General features: G+C 44.3%; 2 protein-coding genes across 3 annotated transcripts; both read left to right on the top strand.

The window, feature by feature from the left end:
- Positions 1-997: 997 nt before the first annotated feature.
- LOC125554293 (serpin-Z2A-like) lies at positions 998-2,672 on the top strand. Its single transcript, XM_048717868.1, has 2 exons — positions 998-1,477; positions 1,579-2,672. Exons 1-2 carry the CDS (start codon positions 1,013-1,015, stop codon positions 2,386-2,388), a joined length of 1,275 nt encoding a protein of 424 aa, XP_048573825.1. The 5' UTR covers positions 998-1,012; the 3' UTR covers positions 2,389-2,672.
- Positions 2,673-6,365: 3,693 nt separating this feature from the next.
- Positions 6,366-16,044, top strand: LOC125552925. 2 transcript variants are annotated; one of them, XM_048716651.1, is made up of 18 exons: positions 6,366-7,199; positions 7,909-8,106; positions 9,016-9,099; positions 9,243-9,302; positions 9,603-9,647; positions 9,747-9,946; positions 10,072-10,578; positions 10,803-10,899; positions 10,972-11,163; positions 11,234-11,329; positions 11,650-11,712; positions 11,815-11,889; positions 13,967-14,017; positions 14,156-14,233; positions 14,623-14,757; positions 14,936-15,043; positions 15,160-15,225; positions 15,429-16,044. In XM_048716651.1, the coding sequence occupies exons 1-18, from the start codon at positions 6,516-6,518 to the stop codon at positions 15,543-15,545; spliced, it is 2,856 nt and encodes a 951-aa protein (XP_048572608.1). In that variant the 5' UTR covers positions 6,366-6,515; the 3' UTR covers positions 15,546-16,044. The 2 variants fall into 2 exon arrangements, 1 of the variants encoding a protein (XP_048572608.1); XR_007303852.1 differs by lacking the exons at positions 14,936-15,043; positions 15,160-15,225; positions 15,429-16,044 and having other exon boundaries at positions 11,792-11,889; positions 14,623-14,690.
- The last annotated feature ends 865 nt before the right edge of the window (positions 16,045-16,909 follow it).

Genomic DNA, 16,909 nt, shown 5'->3' with positions numbered 1-16,909 from the left:
ATGTATTGAAAATAAATATTCATGTAACTCAGAAGGTGTTCACACATTTGTAACAAAATGCTCATGTATTTGTAAAAATATTAGAAATTTATTATATATAAAAATGTTCACAGAACAAAAAAAAAACAGAAATGGGAAGAAACAAAATATAATAACCAAAAAGGAGAAAAAATATTCAGAAGATTTTTTTGCTAGTAATTATGTACATGCAACGCATGATCCAATTTTTTATCTTTATTATTCTATGTTTTGCTTCTCCAGATTTACTTAATCAGTCTTGCTACCAGTGAATATGAATATCACTGACGGTGGGGGTAAGACGCCGACGGTGGCACGGTTCGCTTACAGGGTCGTAGTCTATGGATCAGGTCGATTTGTTTGGAAACATTTTGAGTTGCGATTTCTTTAGATTGCTAATTACAGTGCTTTGACTGATTGATACAATGTTTATTTTTGAATTGCTAATTACGGTGATCTGATTGATTGATCTGATGCTTTTTTTTTGGAATTTTCTTTTTTGAAACTGGGCAAAAGATTTGCCACTTTCATTGATTAAGAAAAAACTTCAGAGTTTTTGGCCAAAGGCCGAATTACAAAACGTTATTCTCGCTTGTGGTACTACATTACTCAAATACTTGGCCCCTGCAATGCAAGGCACCAAAGCTTTGAACGCGAGGAGCAGCGATGGCGTTAACCATGTTCCTGGCATTCCACATGCCCTCAGCTCCACTCCGCAGGCATCTTGGGCTCTTGGCGTTGGCGCAACCAGCGAGCTCCACTCGAAGTCTTCCACGCCCATCGTCATGCGCCAGCACTCCTTCACTCTCTACAACTTCAGCTGTAATTTTTTCCTTTTGAAATGCTGCTGCTGTCTATGCGTGGACCAATGGGCGTTGGGCACCTGCCGAATCAGATGCCACCGGTGCCCACATTACTAGCTCTAGTAGTTTTCTTCGGACCATAAGCACAGAAATCGCCAGGCCGCAGCAAGCGCGCGTCAACGCAGGACACGATGCAATCTGTCAGGGAGTTCGTCCTCCGCTGCCTATGGCTCTGCACGGAGGCGGAGGCCGAGCCCGAGCCCGATCACGCCCCCGCCGCCAGCGACGGCCTGCAGGCGTTCGCCCTCGGCCTGAACAAGCGCCTCGCCGACGACGACGCCGGCAGGAGCGGCAACCTGGTCACGTCGCCGCTGTGCGTCTACGCGGCGCTGGCGCTGGTGGCCGCCGGCGCCCGCGAGGGCACCCTCGACGAGCTGCTCTGCGTCCTCGGCACGCCTTCCCGGGACTTCCTCGCCGGCCACGTCCGCGCGCTGGCCGAGCACGCCCTCGCCGACGGGTCCCGGACGGGCGGCCCGCGCGTCAGCTTCGCCTGCAGCGTGTGGCACGACGTGACGATGCCCCTCCGCCCCGCCTACCGCGCCGCCGCCGCCGAGTCGTACAAGGCCGTCGCCCGCGCCGTCAACTTCCGCCAAAAGGTGAGCAGTGCACATCGGCCGTGACCGTGATCGATCTGTGGCATGGCATGCATGCACTAGTATACGGTTGTCATTATGTACGTCGGTCGTGGTACGTGCAGCCGGAGGAGGCAACGGAGCAGATCAACGCATGGGTGGCGGCTGCGACGAACGACCTCATCCCCTCCATCCTCAGCCCCGACGCGCTGTCCAGCCGCACCGTCCTGGTGCTCGCCAACGCCATCTACTTCAGGGGCAGCTGGGAGAAGCCGTTCGACAAGGAGCTCACCAAGGACGACAAGTTCCACCGCCTCGACGGCACCGCCGTGGACGCGCCCTTCGTGCGCGGCTTGGGCTGGCACAACATCGCCTGCCACGACGGCTTCAAGGTGCTCCAGCTCCGCTACCTGCAAGGCCACCCCTCGCCGGGCCAGCCGCAGCCGCCGCCGATCTACTCCATGTGCGTCTTCCTCCCCGACGCACGCGACGGGCTGTGGGAGCTCACCGACAAGATGGCCTGCGACCCCGACTTTGTGCGCAAGCACCTGCCGTGTGGCGACGTCATGGTCAGCGATTTCCGTCTGCCTAAATTCAAGGTCAGCTTCGGCATGACAATGGAGGGCGTTCTCCAGGACATGGGCCTCAACGAGGCGTTCGAGCCGGGGAAGGCCGACTTGTCCGACATGGCGGAAGACGGCGCAGGGAAGCTGGCGCTGGAGAAAATAATCCACAGGGCCGCCATCGAGGTGAACGAGGAAGGCACCGAGGCCGCGGCTGCCACCGTTGCGACCGTGACGTTATGTTCTTGGAAAACTAGTGAGGCGCCGCATGTGGACTTCGTGGCTGACCATCCGTTTGGCTTCTTCGTCGTCGAGGAGGTGTCCGGCGCTACCCTGTTCGCGGGGCACGTCCTTGACCCCACGACCAACTGACGGAGGGAGGAAACTGCATTCATGATTGGATTTTTATATACTCCCTCTGTGCCGAAATACATGTCGCTTGAGTAGCTGACAGCTACTCAAACGACATGTATTTCGTCACAAAGGAAGTATATGGGTTTTTCATTACATCTGCTTTATTACGTTTGCCACATGATTCTATATATTCATGTTAAATGGTTACATTCACTTCTGATGACCGGGAAACTTTTGCTATGTTTTAGTTGCATTGCATAGAACAAAGATTCATACGACTCTGCCTTCATTGGAACTAGATGATACCCGGCGTCGTGTTGTAGTGAGAACATGCGGGAATTGGTAGCAATATATTATTTTGATTATATTTGCTTGTCTTGAATTTAAAGATGAGATTAAAGATAGAAAGTACACATGATTTGTTGTATTTGATCATTATGTAGTTATAAAATAATTATTAAGCAGTATTTCTCACGCATGTTGAGAGAAATCAAAGTAGCGGTGTTGATAAAATGGGATGTGCGCATGTTGAAATAATTATCTTTTTTTAGAGTGAAAGAATTATCATAGGTTGCATTTTCATGCATGCACATTAAGGGAAATAAACGTAGTGGAGTTGATGATGTGGCAAGTGTGCATGTTAAGATAGATTGAAGTAGTGGGGATCAACTAAATATGTTTGAGAAACAGATGATTGCACTTTTCCATCCTTTTTTTTTTGAGAAACAGAATTTTTTTTCCGAGAAGCACAGTTATGCTTCTCACGGAAGCAAATTTGTGCTTTTCATTGAAGCACATTTTTTTCCTTTTTGGGAAGTGTTTCTCGCGAAAGCAAATATGTGTTTCTTGTGGAAGCTTTTTTTTTTCTCTTTTTGAGAAGCATGTCCTTGTGCTTTTCACAAAAGCAAATTTGTACTTCCAATAGAAGCAAATCTACGCTTCTCGTGGAAGCATATATTTTTTTTTTGAGAAGCACAACTATGTTCCGTAGAAAAAAATAGCTTCAAAATCTAGGGAAAATCAGGCAAAAAATAGGAAAATTTTGATCTAAACCACAAACAAGCATAAAAAAAATTAGAGGGAGCACACAACACGCGACATATGGCGGCAGCTGGACACACCACTCGGCGCACTCCTAGGCCACCAAAAATGACCCATGGTCTATGGAGCCCCCCGCCCCCAGGGGGTAACCTCTCTTTAGTTGCTCCTGGCGATCGGGACATGTCTATTTGTCTTATAGCGAGCAGCAAAAAATGACGCACCCCATGGGCTTCCTTGAGCCCAGCTAGCTTTGGAAAGAAGTTCTCATCAAAGCTATATTTATTAATGTTAAATCATTGTTATACCAAGTTTAGTCAAACCCAAAACCAGGAGATTCATTGATCCAATTACATGCTTTTTTGTCACGAAAACAAGACCTACATAGTTCATGAGCCACACCATTCACTACTCTTTAATAATGTATAAAATCGACCTTCACGATCATTGTATTCGTGTATACAATCCATGCAGAGGCTGTCCAGTATATAAATTGATCACGACCATTGTATCCAGTGCTATCTGCAACAAATGATTCTCCAGAGAATTAGCCAAATGTAATGAACCACGCGGTTGTACCAAAACCTTCATCTTCATGATAAGCTGCACCCACATTCAATTTGACATGTTTTGCTTCAGGTCTAGTCTTAGCATGTTATCCCTAACGTTTACCTTGGCCGCGTTCATCGAAAAAGAAGAGGATTAAGATCGCTCATATAGCCACTTGAGAGACGCATCCTCTGTGTGTGCGTGTGTAGTTTGGCGCATAACCACTGAATGTACTAATAAAGTACAATGCATTGCAAGTAGGAGTTTAGATAACCAAAGTATGAATGACCATATTATAACAGGTAAACATGTGAGTTTTGTATATGCATGACGTTGATGTTGATTTAATTCCCGTAGTTCATTCATAAACAAATCAAACCATAGGTAAAGAATATCAAAAAACTTCATGGCATGGTACTAACGGAAACTCAAGTCAAATATATCCCGCACATTTGTCTTTAGATATCCCGCATTGCAGTTTTTTGAGTATCTAACGTGTTGTCATAGGCTTGAACAAAAAATATCATAATTCTTTAAAAGAAAAACGCCTAAGGAATTAACATATGAAAGAAGAACAAAATGAGAAGTGTCTATGATGTGAGGTTTCGTGCATATTGCGCATAGTAAATTACAAAGTAAAAAAATGGATAGTAATACACCTGAAAGAGAAAGTTTTGGTAATTAAAATTTGAAAGGTTCTGGAACAAGTGAGAAATGTTTTGTGTGTTTGAGGTTTGTACATTGTAATTCAAAATGCAAAAAAGGAATGGTAATTCATTTAGAAGATTTGGTAAACAATTAAAGTATGGCACATTGAAAAAAAAGGAGAAATACATGTGTTTTAAGGTTTGTACATTGCACTTAATCTCAACCATGATATACTATCTTCTAGACAGTAGATGTGATAGAATCTATGAAGTGAAGATGACAACAAATGAGTAATAGTGCTTGAATTTGCAAGCTATATAACATTGGATTGGCTTTATCCAACGGTTAATATTCAAAATTATTTGTATACTATTGGTGTATTTATAGAATAGCATCTTATCACTATGGTCTCCAGAGTCCCATGTGTTCACATGCTTGGCAATTGTCATTGGTCGTTTAGTTATGCAGAAAAAAAATCTCTAGCACAGTCTGCACCCACTCCGTCCATGGACGGTTGGCCGGGCAGAGGCCCTCCAACAGTATCCCTCATTTTTGGCTGTGGACTGTGACTGACTATGAGCTGGACGAACTGTGAGGAGAAAAAGTCGAGTGAGAAGATGTGTGCTATGGGAAGGTGTGGCTCGACTGACAGCGGGTCGAGCAGATTGTCCAGACTCCCCTATTCATTCCCTCAATTTGTGGATAGAGCGGTACATTTCAGACGTCCAGTCCAGTCCGCGGACAAAGGAGGACACATTTTTCTTCAACTGAAATGAGAAATAGCATTAAAGGTCTAAAAGTGTTCGAATCGTTCTATCCAGACATATAGCAAAGAAAATAAGGGTCCGCGTTGGGATGCTTTAATATACTTCATCTCTACTTTTCAACCATGCTCTTTGGGGAGATCATATTGAGCTCTGAGAATTTGAGCACACAAAAATAATCCAAATTCGAGACTAACCTGAGATTGTCAAATTCAAAAGTGTACCTTCCAAAAAAATAAATAAACCAAATCCGCATATTAAACCCACTACAGAGAAAGAAAGGGCCCACTATAGGCTATGCTAAGTGGCGCCCGCTGGTTGGCTACAAGCGGAACGTTTTCTTTTTCCTTGTTTAGATAGATGTGAGGGTTCTTTTTGAGAAAGAAAGGAACAACGCTGGGCTATGCCAAGTGGCGTCCGCTGGTTGGCTGCGATGGGAACTTTTTCTTTTTCTTTTCTCTTTTTCTGACGGAGTTGAGGTTTTTCTTTGAGATGTTTTTTTAAGATGAACATGCGACTTTTATTTCTGATATGGAGGTGACGACCCATGTGCTTTTTTAGATGGAAACAAGCATACAATTTGCCACGTGTCACTTGCTGGTTGGCTGAGTGAGGAAGTTTTTTAAAGATGAATGTGAGGTTTTTTCTCCTTTTTTTGTCGAGATGGAGGTGAAGGCCCATGTTTTTTTTTTTGAAATGGAAATGGAAACATACACACAACTTGCTCTCACGTTGAGCTATTTCGAAATAAAAAAAAATAAAGAAAAAGCTCGAACGAAGCTCACACCGGAAAAGGTTCGTGCCTTTTGGCTTCGTTGGTGTATACAGTATGTGCAAAATCTCACGTGATGCGGTCGTATTGTGAACCCACATGTCAGCGGCACAAGCCTTACAAAGAGCACACCTGCCAGGTGGGCCACCTCGCTCGCCCACCTCCCCCTCCGTCCACGTGACCCCCGTTCCCGTTCCCGTTCCCGGCTCCCTTTCCATCGGGCTATTTTCTTTTCCATTTTCGTTTCTGTTTTTACCATTTATTATTAATTCTCTCTACGATCTCGTCCTCCTCCCCTCCCCCTTCCGTTTGGTTTGATCCCTGGCATTCAATTGCGCGCGAGGCGTAGCCCGTGCTCCGATCGCGCGGCGCGTATGGCGCTCCCCGGCGGCCCCGCCGCGCCGACGCCGGAGCCGGAGCCGGAGCCGCTCAGGCTGGCGGAGGAGGAGGTGCGGGAGGCGGAGCTGTTCGAGGATGCGGTGGACGTGTCGCCGACCGCCTCCGCGCACCCGGTGACATGGGGCGAGGGCGAGGCCGCACCGCCGTCAATGTCGGTGTCGATACCGCAGCGCGACGAGGCGGGGGCCGCGGACGAGGAGGAGGAAGCGTACGAGTCACCTCCGGCGTCGGGAGCGTCGGGGCCTCCGGGGATTGACGGCGCGGGGTGGTCGCCTTCGGTTTCCGAATCGCGAGAGGGCAGCGCCTCGCCGTCGGGGCAGCGCGCGAGGGGCGCGGAGGAGGAAGAGGGGAATTGGGTGGCCCCGTCGGGGGCAGCAGGCTCGCCAGGGATGGAGGACTCGAGGTCCAGGTCCTCGTCGGCACCGCCTTCGCCCCGGCCGTCGTCGTCGCCTGCGCCGCAGATCAGGCCGCACCCGCGCCACGTGCGGACCAGCAGCTTCCAGCGGTTCCGGCAGCAGATGCAGCGCGCGTGGAAGTGGGGGCCTGTCGGAGGTGGAGTAGGCGCCGAGAGGAGCCCCAGGGAGCAGTTGCTGCGCACTTCGGTCAACATTGAGGCTATGGCGAACCAGAAGCGGCAGTGGTATCAAGTCCACGCCAAGGTGCGGGTATACTGACTGCTGTTTTGTTCAATCCTGCTCATCATACTTGTGCATTTGGATGCAACTTTTGTCTAGCCGGGTGATCTGCATAGATAAATGATAGCTGAAGTTGTAAATCCATGCAAATAGCTTGAGAGTCCTAGCATACTTAGAATGTGCAGGTTCACACCGTAAGAAGATGTAAAATAGCAGCTGACATATCAGGTTCTAACACCTCCCTTTCCTATTTTCACTGTTTGTTATATACGGTTCAGCAACAGTCACTAGTCAGATTGGTAAGCAGATGATCATATTACTATACTTAATTAACTTTATTTTTTGGGGCCGCATTGGAGAAATTTTGCACACTCTTAGCAAAGCAGTTTATGCGTGATAATGTTTTTCATTCTCTTAGGACATTTGGCATACCATGAACAGACTATCTTTGAGGTATTTGAGTGTGTGATTGAAGAACAGCTAAAGTGAAGTTATCTCTCACTGCTTGGATATAATTGCTAAATATGTCCAAGTATGTTTTCTTGAGAGCATATGTCCAACTACAAGAGTGCTTTCCTGGTAGTGTGTGGAATTTCTCCTGCACTTTTAAGTTTATAGAGAGGGCTTTGAGACTTGGTTACATGCACTTATTCCTTTAGTTTCTCTTGCAGTTTTTATCTGTACTTAGCATGAACTTCCCCTTCTTAAAGCTATTTTTTAATCTCTCTTGCAGGATCAGAATCAATTTAAGGAACCATCTTCGCTCTTTGAACATTTTTTCGTAGTTGGACTCCATTCTTATGCAAATGTTGCAGTAATTGAGGATGCTTTTGCAAAAAGGAAAGCTTGGGAGTCTAACGTAGCATGTTCAGAGGTTGTTGATCTTAATAAAATTCAGTACCATGGACCAATACCAACCATGGAACCACAGGTAGGGTGCTTTGTTGACTATGAGTTCTTCTATTTTAGGGGAAATTGTGTCATGTTTGGTTTTTGGTCCTATTGGTTAGGTAGGATTGTGTCATGTTTTGCATATTTTCAAGGACCACTGTTCGCCCATCCATAAGTTTATTTACTCACAGCGCAACAAAGGATACATATTAATTATCTCCAAGGTTCGGGTAGTAATCAATTATAACTGTATTCATTGATAATGCATGCAAAGTTATTTACCATAACAAGTTCTTTTTCTGTATTCATGTTAGTATATGTTTCCTGTAGCATGAAAAGGCTTATAGAGCATCCCTATCTGTCTGCAGCATGGTAATACCAAAAAGCATGCAATAATCTTTCTTTATAGAAACTTGAATGTACTACCTTTTCTTTAATGGATGCAGCTTGTGGGTATTTTGTTTAGAGTAAATTGCACTTTGGATCAATGGTCGGTGGCTATTCTTTTTGGGTAGGTTGAGAGGATTAACAACTGCGTGTTCTCAATTGAGTGCTGAACTGCTGTGCTTGTGTGACTCTGCATACTTGTAGCTAATTCTTTTCATAGGAGTGAGAATCGTGATCTGGATAAAATTTTAGATCATTTGAACATAATCCCAGAGTGACAACCTGAATTTCTCCTTATCACAAATTTGATTTCAAGTTCATATGAAGGTTCACATGTACTTTCAGTATCCGTGTCATCATCTTGTAAGCCTTGTTCTTTGGCAGTAATACTAGTTTCCATCTTGTAAAGCCTTGATAGCTAAGCTCTGGAAACTTCAATATCCTATTGTACACTGGGACAGACAGCAAACTTTAATCCTGATTTCTCCAGGAGCGATTCTAGACTCACTTGCCTGTTCTGATAAATCATCTCTGATCTACTTTTTCCTTTTTTTACTTGCAGATTCTTTTCAAATATCCACCTGGAAAGAAAGAGGATATTAGAGAGGCTGATTTACCCTCATTCTGTTTTCCTGAAGGTGTAAAGGTTAGATAAATAATGTTCTTGCTGAAATTGTACTGCTCCTATTGGCTTCTTTAAGAAAGTTCTTAACCTTTTCTGTTCATTTTAATCCTTTTATATATTTTATGCTGCAATTTTCTTGATTCTTGTTTAATTCAATATTTCAGGCTCGCTTAGTCGAGAGGACTCCTTCCATGAGTGATCTAAATGAAGTGATATTTGGGCAGGTGAAAATTAGTTGTAGCAGGATTTGGAAACCTCCTTATATTAGCAGTTTTTTGTTTTACCGGCCACCTGCGGTATATAGGAATCCTGTTTAGGGTAAATGAATAATCTGCTAACCTTATTTTCGTTGAGAACATGATACTCTTGTTTAAAGTGTAGACCAGTGTTTGTTTATACTTTTCAACTTTATCTGTGATGGTCCCTTGCACATGACGTTCCAACTTGAGCTTTCCAGTTTTCATACTTAATGGAGGCTTTCTTTTGAATAGAACTTGCTAACTTGTATGACATCTTTTACATAGGAACATCTGTGCCGAGATGATTTGTCCTTTATCTTCTTCCTAAAGGTTTGTTTGTTTATTCATTTTCAATTTTGATATTCCTGGATGATTGTATTCAGGTATCTCGATTACTCTTTTCTTATTAATTGTTGTTGATGACACCAGGTATCGGACAATGCACCACTATATGGTGTTTGCCTTCACGTCCAGGAAATTGTTCAAAGAGCCCCTGGTATACTAGGAGCAGTCTCACCCCTAAATCAGACTTCCTACAAGCCAAGCCGTTTCTTGGTTTCTGCACCACGTTGTTACTGTTTACTTACAAGAGTACCTTTTTTTGAGCTACATTATGAGATGTTAAACAGGTTTGTCCAGCATATATACTTCTATTTGTCTGAGCTAACAACCATGCATAACGCCCCTAGTTTTGTATCTCCCCAATTCAGTACTAAGATATGATCGGTGTGTTGGCTGTCAATTATATGAACAGCATAATTTCACAGGAGAGGCTTGAAAGGATAACACAGTTTGCCAGTGAAATTGCTCTGGCAGGGCCAGTCCCCCGTTCCTTGAGAGAACAGTTAGAAGATCAATCAGACGGGGATTTTGAATCTCCAAGTGGTCTTCCGTACAATGACTGGACAGACTATGCTGTACCTGTCAACAGTATATCAGGTCTTGTTTCTTCACCAGGACTTACATCAGAAAGAGATGTCCCTTCATATTTGTTCAGGAGTTGGGAACCTAATTCTCCTGAAAGTATGTCGGCTAGTGAGACTTCAGATTCTAGTTATGCAAAAGAACCTGAGAAGGAAGGAAGACATAGTTTCCAACAATACGAAGATTGTATATCACAGAACTCGGAATCCCGCTGCGACAGCTTTGGAAGAGCAAGTAGTACTTATGAGAATGGACATACTTCCCCAGATCTTCTTTCCATGCATTCTCCTATCTCTACAAGATTAGAACGCACACAGAGTATGGAGTCAATACACAGGTAACCCTGATAATTTGAAAAATAATTCCTGCAATTGTGAAGTACAATTATGGCGTCAATCAGATCTGCTAGGATTTATCTGAATTCTGAAGTTATGAGTAATCTGTTTAGGATCTTATTAATGATGATGTTGGAATGCATAGACCATTGTGAACTATGACACGTCTAGTATTATTATCACACCATTTACCTTATTAATTGAGCATCCTGATGGTTTGTGACAGTTCAGTCAAAGGTGCTGGGTCAGATGAAGAAGACGATGAGGTAAATGTGAAGAATGAAAGTGGTGTTGATGATGGCAAAGTTCTGGGATGGGCTAAGGTTTGTCTATAATATCAAGTTGGAAGAATTCCATCTGATGGTTCTTGTCCTTACTGATCATTCTTATTTTAGGCACACAATAATGAACCTCTACAAATTGTTTGTGGTTACCATGCTCTTCCTCTGCCACCTCGCGGAGGAGAAGTTGTCTTCCAACCCCTTGAACATCTCCAGCCTGTTAAATACTCCCGGCCTGGATTATCATCATTGGGGTTAGGAGACACAAATTTGGACAATGATTTGAATTCGGCAGAAACAAATGTGGTAGATAATTGACTTTTTACGGCACTATCTGTAGCACATCGTCCCTTCACTAATCATAATTTTTATTTAGGTCATTGTGAATGCCTGTTTGGTCGCTGCAGAAGAAGCTCTTGCATTATCAATATGGACTATGGCTACAGTTTGTCGTGCTTTATCCCTGGAAAGTGTATGTTGCATTACTCTTTTTTTTGGTTCAGTTAAGGAGTTCCATTAGTTTGTATTACTCCCTCCGTCCCATAATATAAGATGTTATTACAATCGGCATGTGAGTATATCGGTTGTAACAACATCTTATATTATAGGGCAGAGGGAGTACTATTGATCATGTATCAGGGAAATTTGTTTAGAAGATTGCAGCGAGACTTACTTCTTTCCCTTTTTCTTTTCCTTTTTGAGGCCTACAATAACTCCCTAGACATTATATAAGTGATTGGCTGCCATCATGGTTGGCTTTGTGTGTGTAAAGTTGTTTCTTTTCTCCTGCAGATGCTAGCATTATTCACTGGAGTTCTGCTGGAGAAGCAAATTGTGGTAATATGCCCAAATCTGGTATGGTCTTTCAAGTACCTGAGCTTTGTGACAATGTGTTCTGGTTTTATGCTATACTTGATCCTGCTGATTCTAGCAGCTCTCTCGGATGCTTAACTGCAGGGCGTACTGTCAGCAATTGTTTTATCAATTATACCAATGATAAGGCCATTCCAGTGGCAAAGTTTACTGCTTCCTGTAAGTAATATTGTATCCTGTAGTTGTTGAAGTTTCTATCCTGTTTTGATTTTAGTAATACCATATTAGTATATAGTATTTTTTTTGGGGGGGGGGGGGGGGACTGTGTGAGCATAGGCTTTCATCTGCTTTGTTTTGCATTTTGCTCAGTTTTGTCTATTCTTTTGCATCTTATTATATGCCAATATGTCATAAGGACCGTGTTAGCTAGAAACTGCCGAAACTATTGGCTGCCATCAGTACTATTTTTTCTTGAAAATGATCCACCACCCTTTTATTTAAGTTATTCAATCAAGTTGTAGATGGACATTTTTTGAAAAATATAAACTGGCACTTCCCTCCGATCCAAAATAAGTGTCTCAGCTTTGAACTGAAGTTAGTTCAACCTTAGTTCAAAACTGCGACACTTATTATGGATCGGAGGGAGTAATTCCTTTTTGGCAAATAAACCGGTAACTTAAATAGACAATTGTCGCGAACAAGGTCTGTAATTTGTAAAGTTGCTCAGCAGGTCTGCCTCTTTGTTACATTTCACTATGACACAAAGTGTCGCTGATATTTTGTGAAACAATGATTTGTTAATGGTTCAAGATAGAGAGAGGAAGCGCTCCCGCGTCGCCCCCTAGGGTGACGTCGGAGCGAACCCTAGCGCCGCCACTGCCACTGGCGTTGGCGGCAGGCCCAGCGCCGAAGGTCCCTGGGGGCTGGAAGGTTGCGGCGGCAGCCCGCTGGTGCTGCTGGGGCAGTATTCATGGCGCTTGTCTGCGTGCGGCGGCCGGGGCGGCGCTCCCTGGTCGAGTTGGTGGTGGTGCTCACCCCCTTCCACGGCGTGCAGTGGTGGTCGTGGGGCGTCCGGGTTGCACTTGAGGCTGCATGGCAGGGCTGGCGGCATGCGTGTAGGCTGGATCTGCCGCGCGACTGGAGCTGCAGCGGAGGTGGTCGAGGCGCTTGTGCACGGCGGTGTTGGCGTGTGCTTCAGTGGTGTGGCTGGTGGCCTTGCTGTCCGTCATTCGGGTGACTGGATGTGGATCTGGAGGTGTGGTCCGCCATGGACCAGAGAAGGTCGCGGCTGTGTGTGCGGCAGTGGATTCTACAGGCGCAAGTGATGTGAGTCGTGCGGGCCAGCCCTGGTGTGGGGCTGGTTGTCGCCAAGCGGGCGGGCCTGGATGTGGTGTTGCTCATGGCCAGCGTGGTTTTGGCCGGTTTCTGGCGTCGGCGCGCTGTCTGCAAGCGCCAGCGAGGGCAGAGGTCGTGGGCAAGCTTCTGTGGCTTGTGGGCTCTGCTAAGCGCCAGTGGAGGTGTCCAGTGCATTGGCCTGGCGAGTAGGTGGTCACATCCGGCCAGATTTGACTGCTGCGGCTCGATGGATGGCTTGCTGATGTGTGCTGTGCGGGTCTCGAGAGGTTGACCTGCATGAAAGCTTGTCTCCGGCCGTGTCCGGAGCCGGCGACGGCGACACTTTCTAGCGCTGTTTCCATTTGGCATCGCTGAGGTACTCTCACCCTCAACCTTTGCAGCTTCGGGGAAAACCCCAGATCCGTGTGATCTTCATGTTGCTATGCACAACCTCTATGGTATGGGCTGGGTCGATGGTCATCTGCGGCAAAGTTGGAGTCGCTTGCCTAGGAAGAAGGGATGACGACGTCGCCTACTTGGGGTGAAGTGATGACGATGATGCCAATGTGCTACTTCGGCGAGGCACTCTTCGCAGATGTGTGTTTAGGGTATCCTGGGTGTGCCGCCCAGCAATTTGTGCTGGTTTTCGCCCGGTTTTCTGTTAATTAACCGGGCAACTCTCTTCTGCTTAATTAATGGATGAGGCAAATCTTTTGCCTCCGTTTCAAAAGAAAAAAAATAGTCGGTTCACATGTTCACTAAATTCAGTAAAATATGCTGGATTGTTTTATGTATTTGCGCATGTTACCCAACCATATTTATATGTTTTATATGCAGTAAAAGAGTCTGTTAATTAACCATACTTGTTGAGATTATGTTCAACTAAAAGAGTGATAGATCTTTAGTTCATACATGTCTCCCAACATTATTCTGTCCTGAAGTACAAACAATTGCTTTGCAGGTTCTACCAGGAAAATTGATTGATTTCATTGATGCTCCCGTCCCTTTCATTGTAAGTTTGACTATTATTTGAAACTCATTTATTGGGTTGCTGCTATTTCAAAGAACTACCAGTGACTGCATTTGCCAGTTTCTGCCAATTTCTGCATATTAGCCAACCTTTCAGGGATTTTATGCTCTCTCTCTACAGGCTGGTATCCAACATAAACCCCCTGATATCAAGATGAAAGCGTCCAGTCTTGTCAGAATCAATGTACAGAAAGATCAGGCAAGTGTGACATGTTCTTTCCTGATGTTAAACTCTCTCTCTCTCTCTCTCTCTATGGAAATAAACTATCCAGTCTAATTATTCCACATCTGTGTAATGACCACGTATCTCCTGATCTGATCATGTCTGATTTGTAGTATTTTACTTGTATGAAGCGTACTCCCTCTAAACAAATACTCCCTCCGTCCCATATTAGTTGTCGCAGAAGCGGATGTATCTAGATGTATCTTAGTGCTAGATACATCTGTTTGAGTGACAACTAATATGTCACGGAGGGAGTATAAGACGTTTTAGAGACTTGTGCACTGCAGTGCGAGCATATTTGGTGCTGTAATGGCAGAAAAGATCCATCCGTACTTAATGTTAGTTTTTATTTATTAATAATGCAGGTCAAGGCAAATTTATTGCCTCAACTTCCACGTTACAAGGACCTTGTTTCTGATCTCAGTCCAATTCATGCTAAACTTTCATGTGAGAATGCTTTGGCGAAGAAACATCCTATGTATAAATGCAACGAAGTTCAGGTATTAATTTTTGTTTACTATGTGGAATGCGGCTCCATCCTCTTTGGAAGCCATTATTTCTTCATTGAGAAGAAAGTTTTATCTCCTTCAGATCCTGTTCATGTACAGCAAATTTGTGTAAACTCCATGTTAGTTAGTTCTTAAGATAAAGATGGTACTTGTTTGCCTGATATTGCAGGCTAAGGCATCTTGGCAGTTCTTAAATGTTCTGAGAACATACTTGGAGTCACTTTGTTCTGAATTGCGCTATCATACCATCACCAATGTACAGTCAGATAATGACAGGGTTAGAACTGTATACACTTCTATCTGCACTCTACACCATGGTGCCACTTGGACGTTTTGCCTTTTGGAAACACATTGTAAAATGCACTAAATGATGTTGGTCTTCTGCTGACCCAGGTTTCCTTGCTTCTGAAGGACAGTTTTCTTGATTCTTTCCCCTTGAAGGATCGACCGTTCATGAAGGTGCTTTTCAATTTAGTTTTACATACAGGAGTGATTTCCTTCATATATAGTCTCTCCGTCCCAAAATAAGTGTCTCAAGCGTAGTATAACTTTGTACTAAAGTTAGTACAAAGTTGAGACACTTATTTCGGGACGAAGGGAGTATATTGTCACTTGTCACTGTTGTTCCCACGTATTCTTACAACAGTCAATATGTTTTACAGCTCTTCGTGGAAACACAGATGTTCTCCGTTCTATCAGATTCTCGACTTGCCACATTTGAAAGCGAGCACACACAGGGCTTTGCTTCAGCAGGAGATCAAAACATGCACTTCGATTGACACGTACTGACAATAGAGAATTAGAGTGTGCACAAATGACCGAGTCCCAGCGGTTAAGCTGTTTCGTTGAGTGGTAGGACTTGCCTACTGTAAAAAGATAACCATGGGATGGCCCCAGTTATCAAGAGTAAGATATGGTGCAACCCAATCTTTTAAATGGGATGTACATCTAAGGTAGAGAGCGTCCTACCTTTTCCTTCACAAAATATGTGATGCACATGCCCTTCATGAGTGTAGAAATGTTACAGTTGTTGGGTACTCCATCCGTCCGAAAAAACTTGTCCCAAGCTTGTCTCTCAAATGAATGTATCTAGCACTAACTTGGTGCTAGATAGTTGAGGGACAAGCTTTTTCGAACGGAGGGAATACTTGCAGTAGAGTTGGGGTTTTGTTCCAAGTCAGTCCTTTTCTGTGCCATCCAGGCACATATATAGTGAAAAGAACCGTGTAAATAAGATGAGCTTATCTATTGCCCATATCCCTTTCTTGCCTCTGTAAACCATGGTTCTCAGCTCCCATCTAGTTCTGCGAACAATGGGTGAAATTCCTGGCACAATCTAATACTTCCTCCATTCGGAAATACTTGTCCAAGAAATGCTAAACCATTTCTATGGCAAGTATTTCCGGACGGAGGAAGTAGTAATAATAGATTCAAACTTCTCATACCGCAGAAAAAAAATCAAGTAGATTTCACCTAGTTGTTACACGATCAATGATTGTATAAGTTTGGACGTTCTGATCTGTTTCAATGAAAATGATGTATATCGACTTTATAACGACAACATGTGCATCTTCATATCACAGCTGGAAGAAGTCTGGAAAACCAACATATTCATCTTCGTATCACAACTGGAGGAAGACTGACAACCACCAAGGTGAAGTGATCATTGTAGCATGAGAACTGGAGGAAGATGAACAGAGTTGGGCCTAATTGAAAGATGCTCGCTCTACTCAGCAGGAGAGCCGGGCGATGCAACAACCTTAACTTATTTGATCACATAAATAACATGACACGTGGAGAATAGTATTTGCGCGCATGATTCTCATTTCCTCCAACGTGTACGTTAGAGCATGATAGCATGAGCGAAACAAGAAAGTTAGAGCATGATAGCATGAGCGAAACAAGAAAGTGGATTCCAGAACCGTGGGTCATGGCCTCCTTGGCTCCGGTTTTGGATGTCCTCATTTTAAAATTTATCGTGTGTATATCACGACTTCTTTCTATACAAAGTAAGCTTGACTTAGTCGAATGACTACTTTCCCATGGCTGATGGAACACTGATTAGAGGTTCTCCATTGTTAGTGACTACTAAGGGACAGACCTATGAAGATCTAACATGACGTGATCCATGAGACCTTGGTGT

Source organism: Triticum urartu, chromosome 4 (genome assembly GCF_003073215.2).
Source record: "Triticum urartu cultivar G1812 chromosome 4, Tu2.1, whole genome shotgun sequence".
NCBI lineage: Eukaryota > Viridiplantae > Streptophyta > Magnoliopsida > Poales > Poaceae > Triticum > Triticum urartu.
This window is presented reverse-complemented; position numbering and strand designations above follow the sequence as displayed.

What these genes read in the sequence shown, in the direction of transcription:
- LOC125554293 (XM_048717868.1), top strand. Translation starts at nt 1,013, where the DNA reads ATGCAATCTGTCAGGGAGTTCGTCCTCCGCTGCCTATGGCTCTGCACG. An exon ending in CCGTCAACTTCCGCCAAAAG is followed by an intron (nt 1,478 to 1,578) that starts GTGAGCAGTGCA and finishes TGGTACGTGCAG; the next exon opens with CCGGAGGAGGCAACGGAGCA.
- LOC125552925 (XM_048716651.1), top strand. Translation starts at nt 6,516, where the DNA reads ATGGCGCTCCCCGGCGGCCCCGCCGCGCCGACGCCGGAGCCGGAGCCG. An exon ending in CATTATGAGATGTTAAACAG is followed by an intron (nt 9,947 to 10,071) that starts GTTTGTCCAGCA and finishes TTATATGAACAG; the next exon opens with CATAATTTCACAGGAGAGGC. An exon ending in ATAAATGCAACGAAGTTCAG is followed by an intron (nt 14,758 to 14,935) that starts GTATTAATTTTT and finishes CTGATATTGCAG; the next exon opens with GCTAAGGCATCTTGGCAGTT.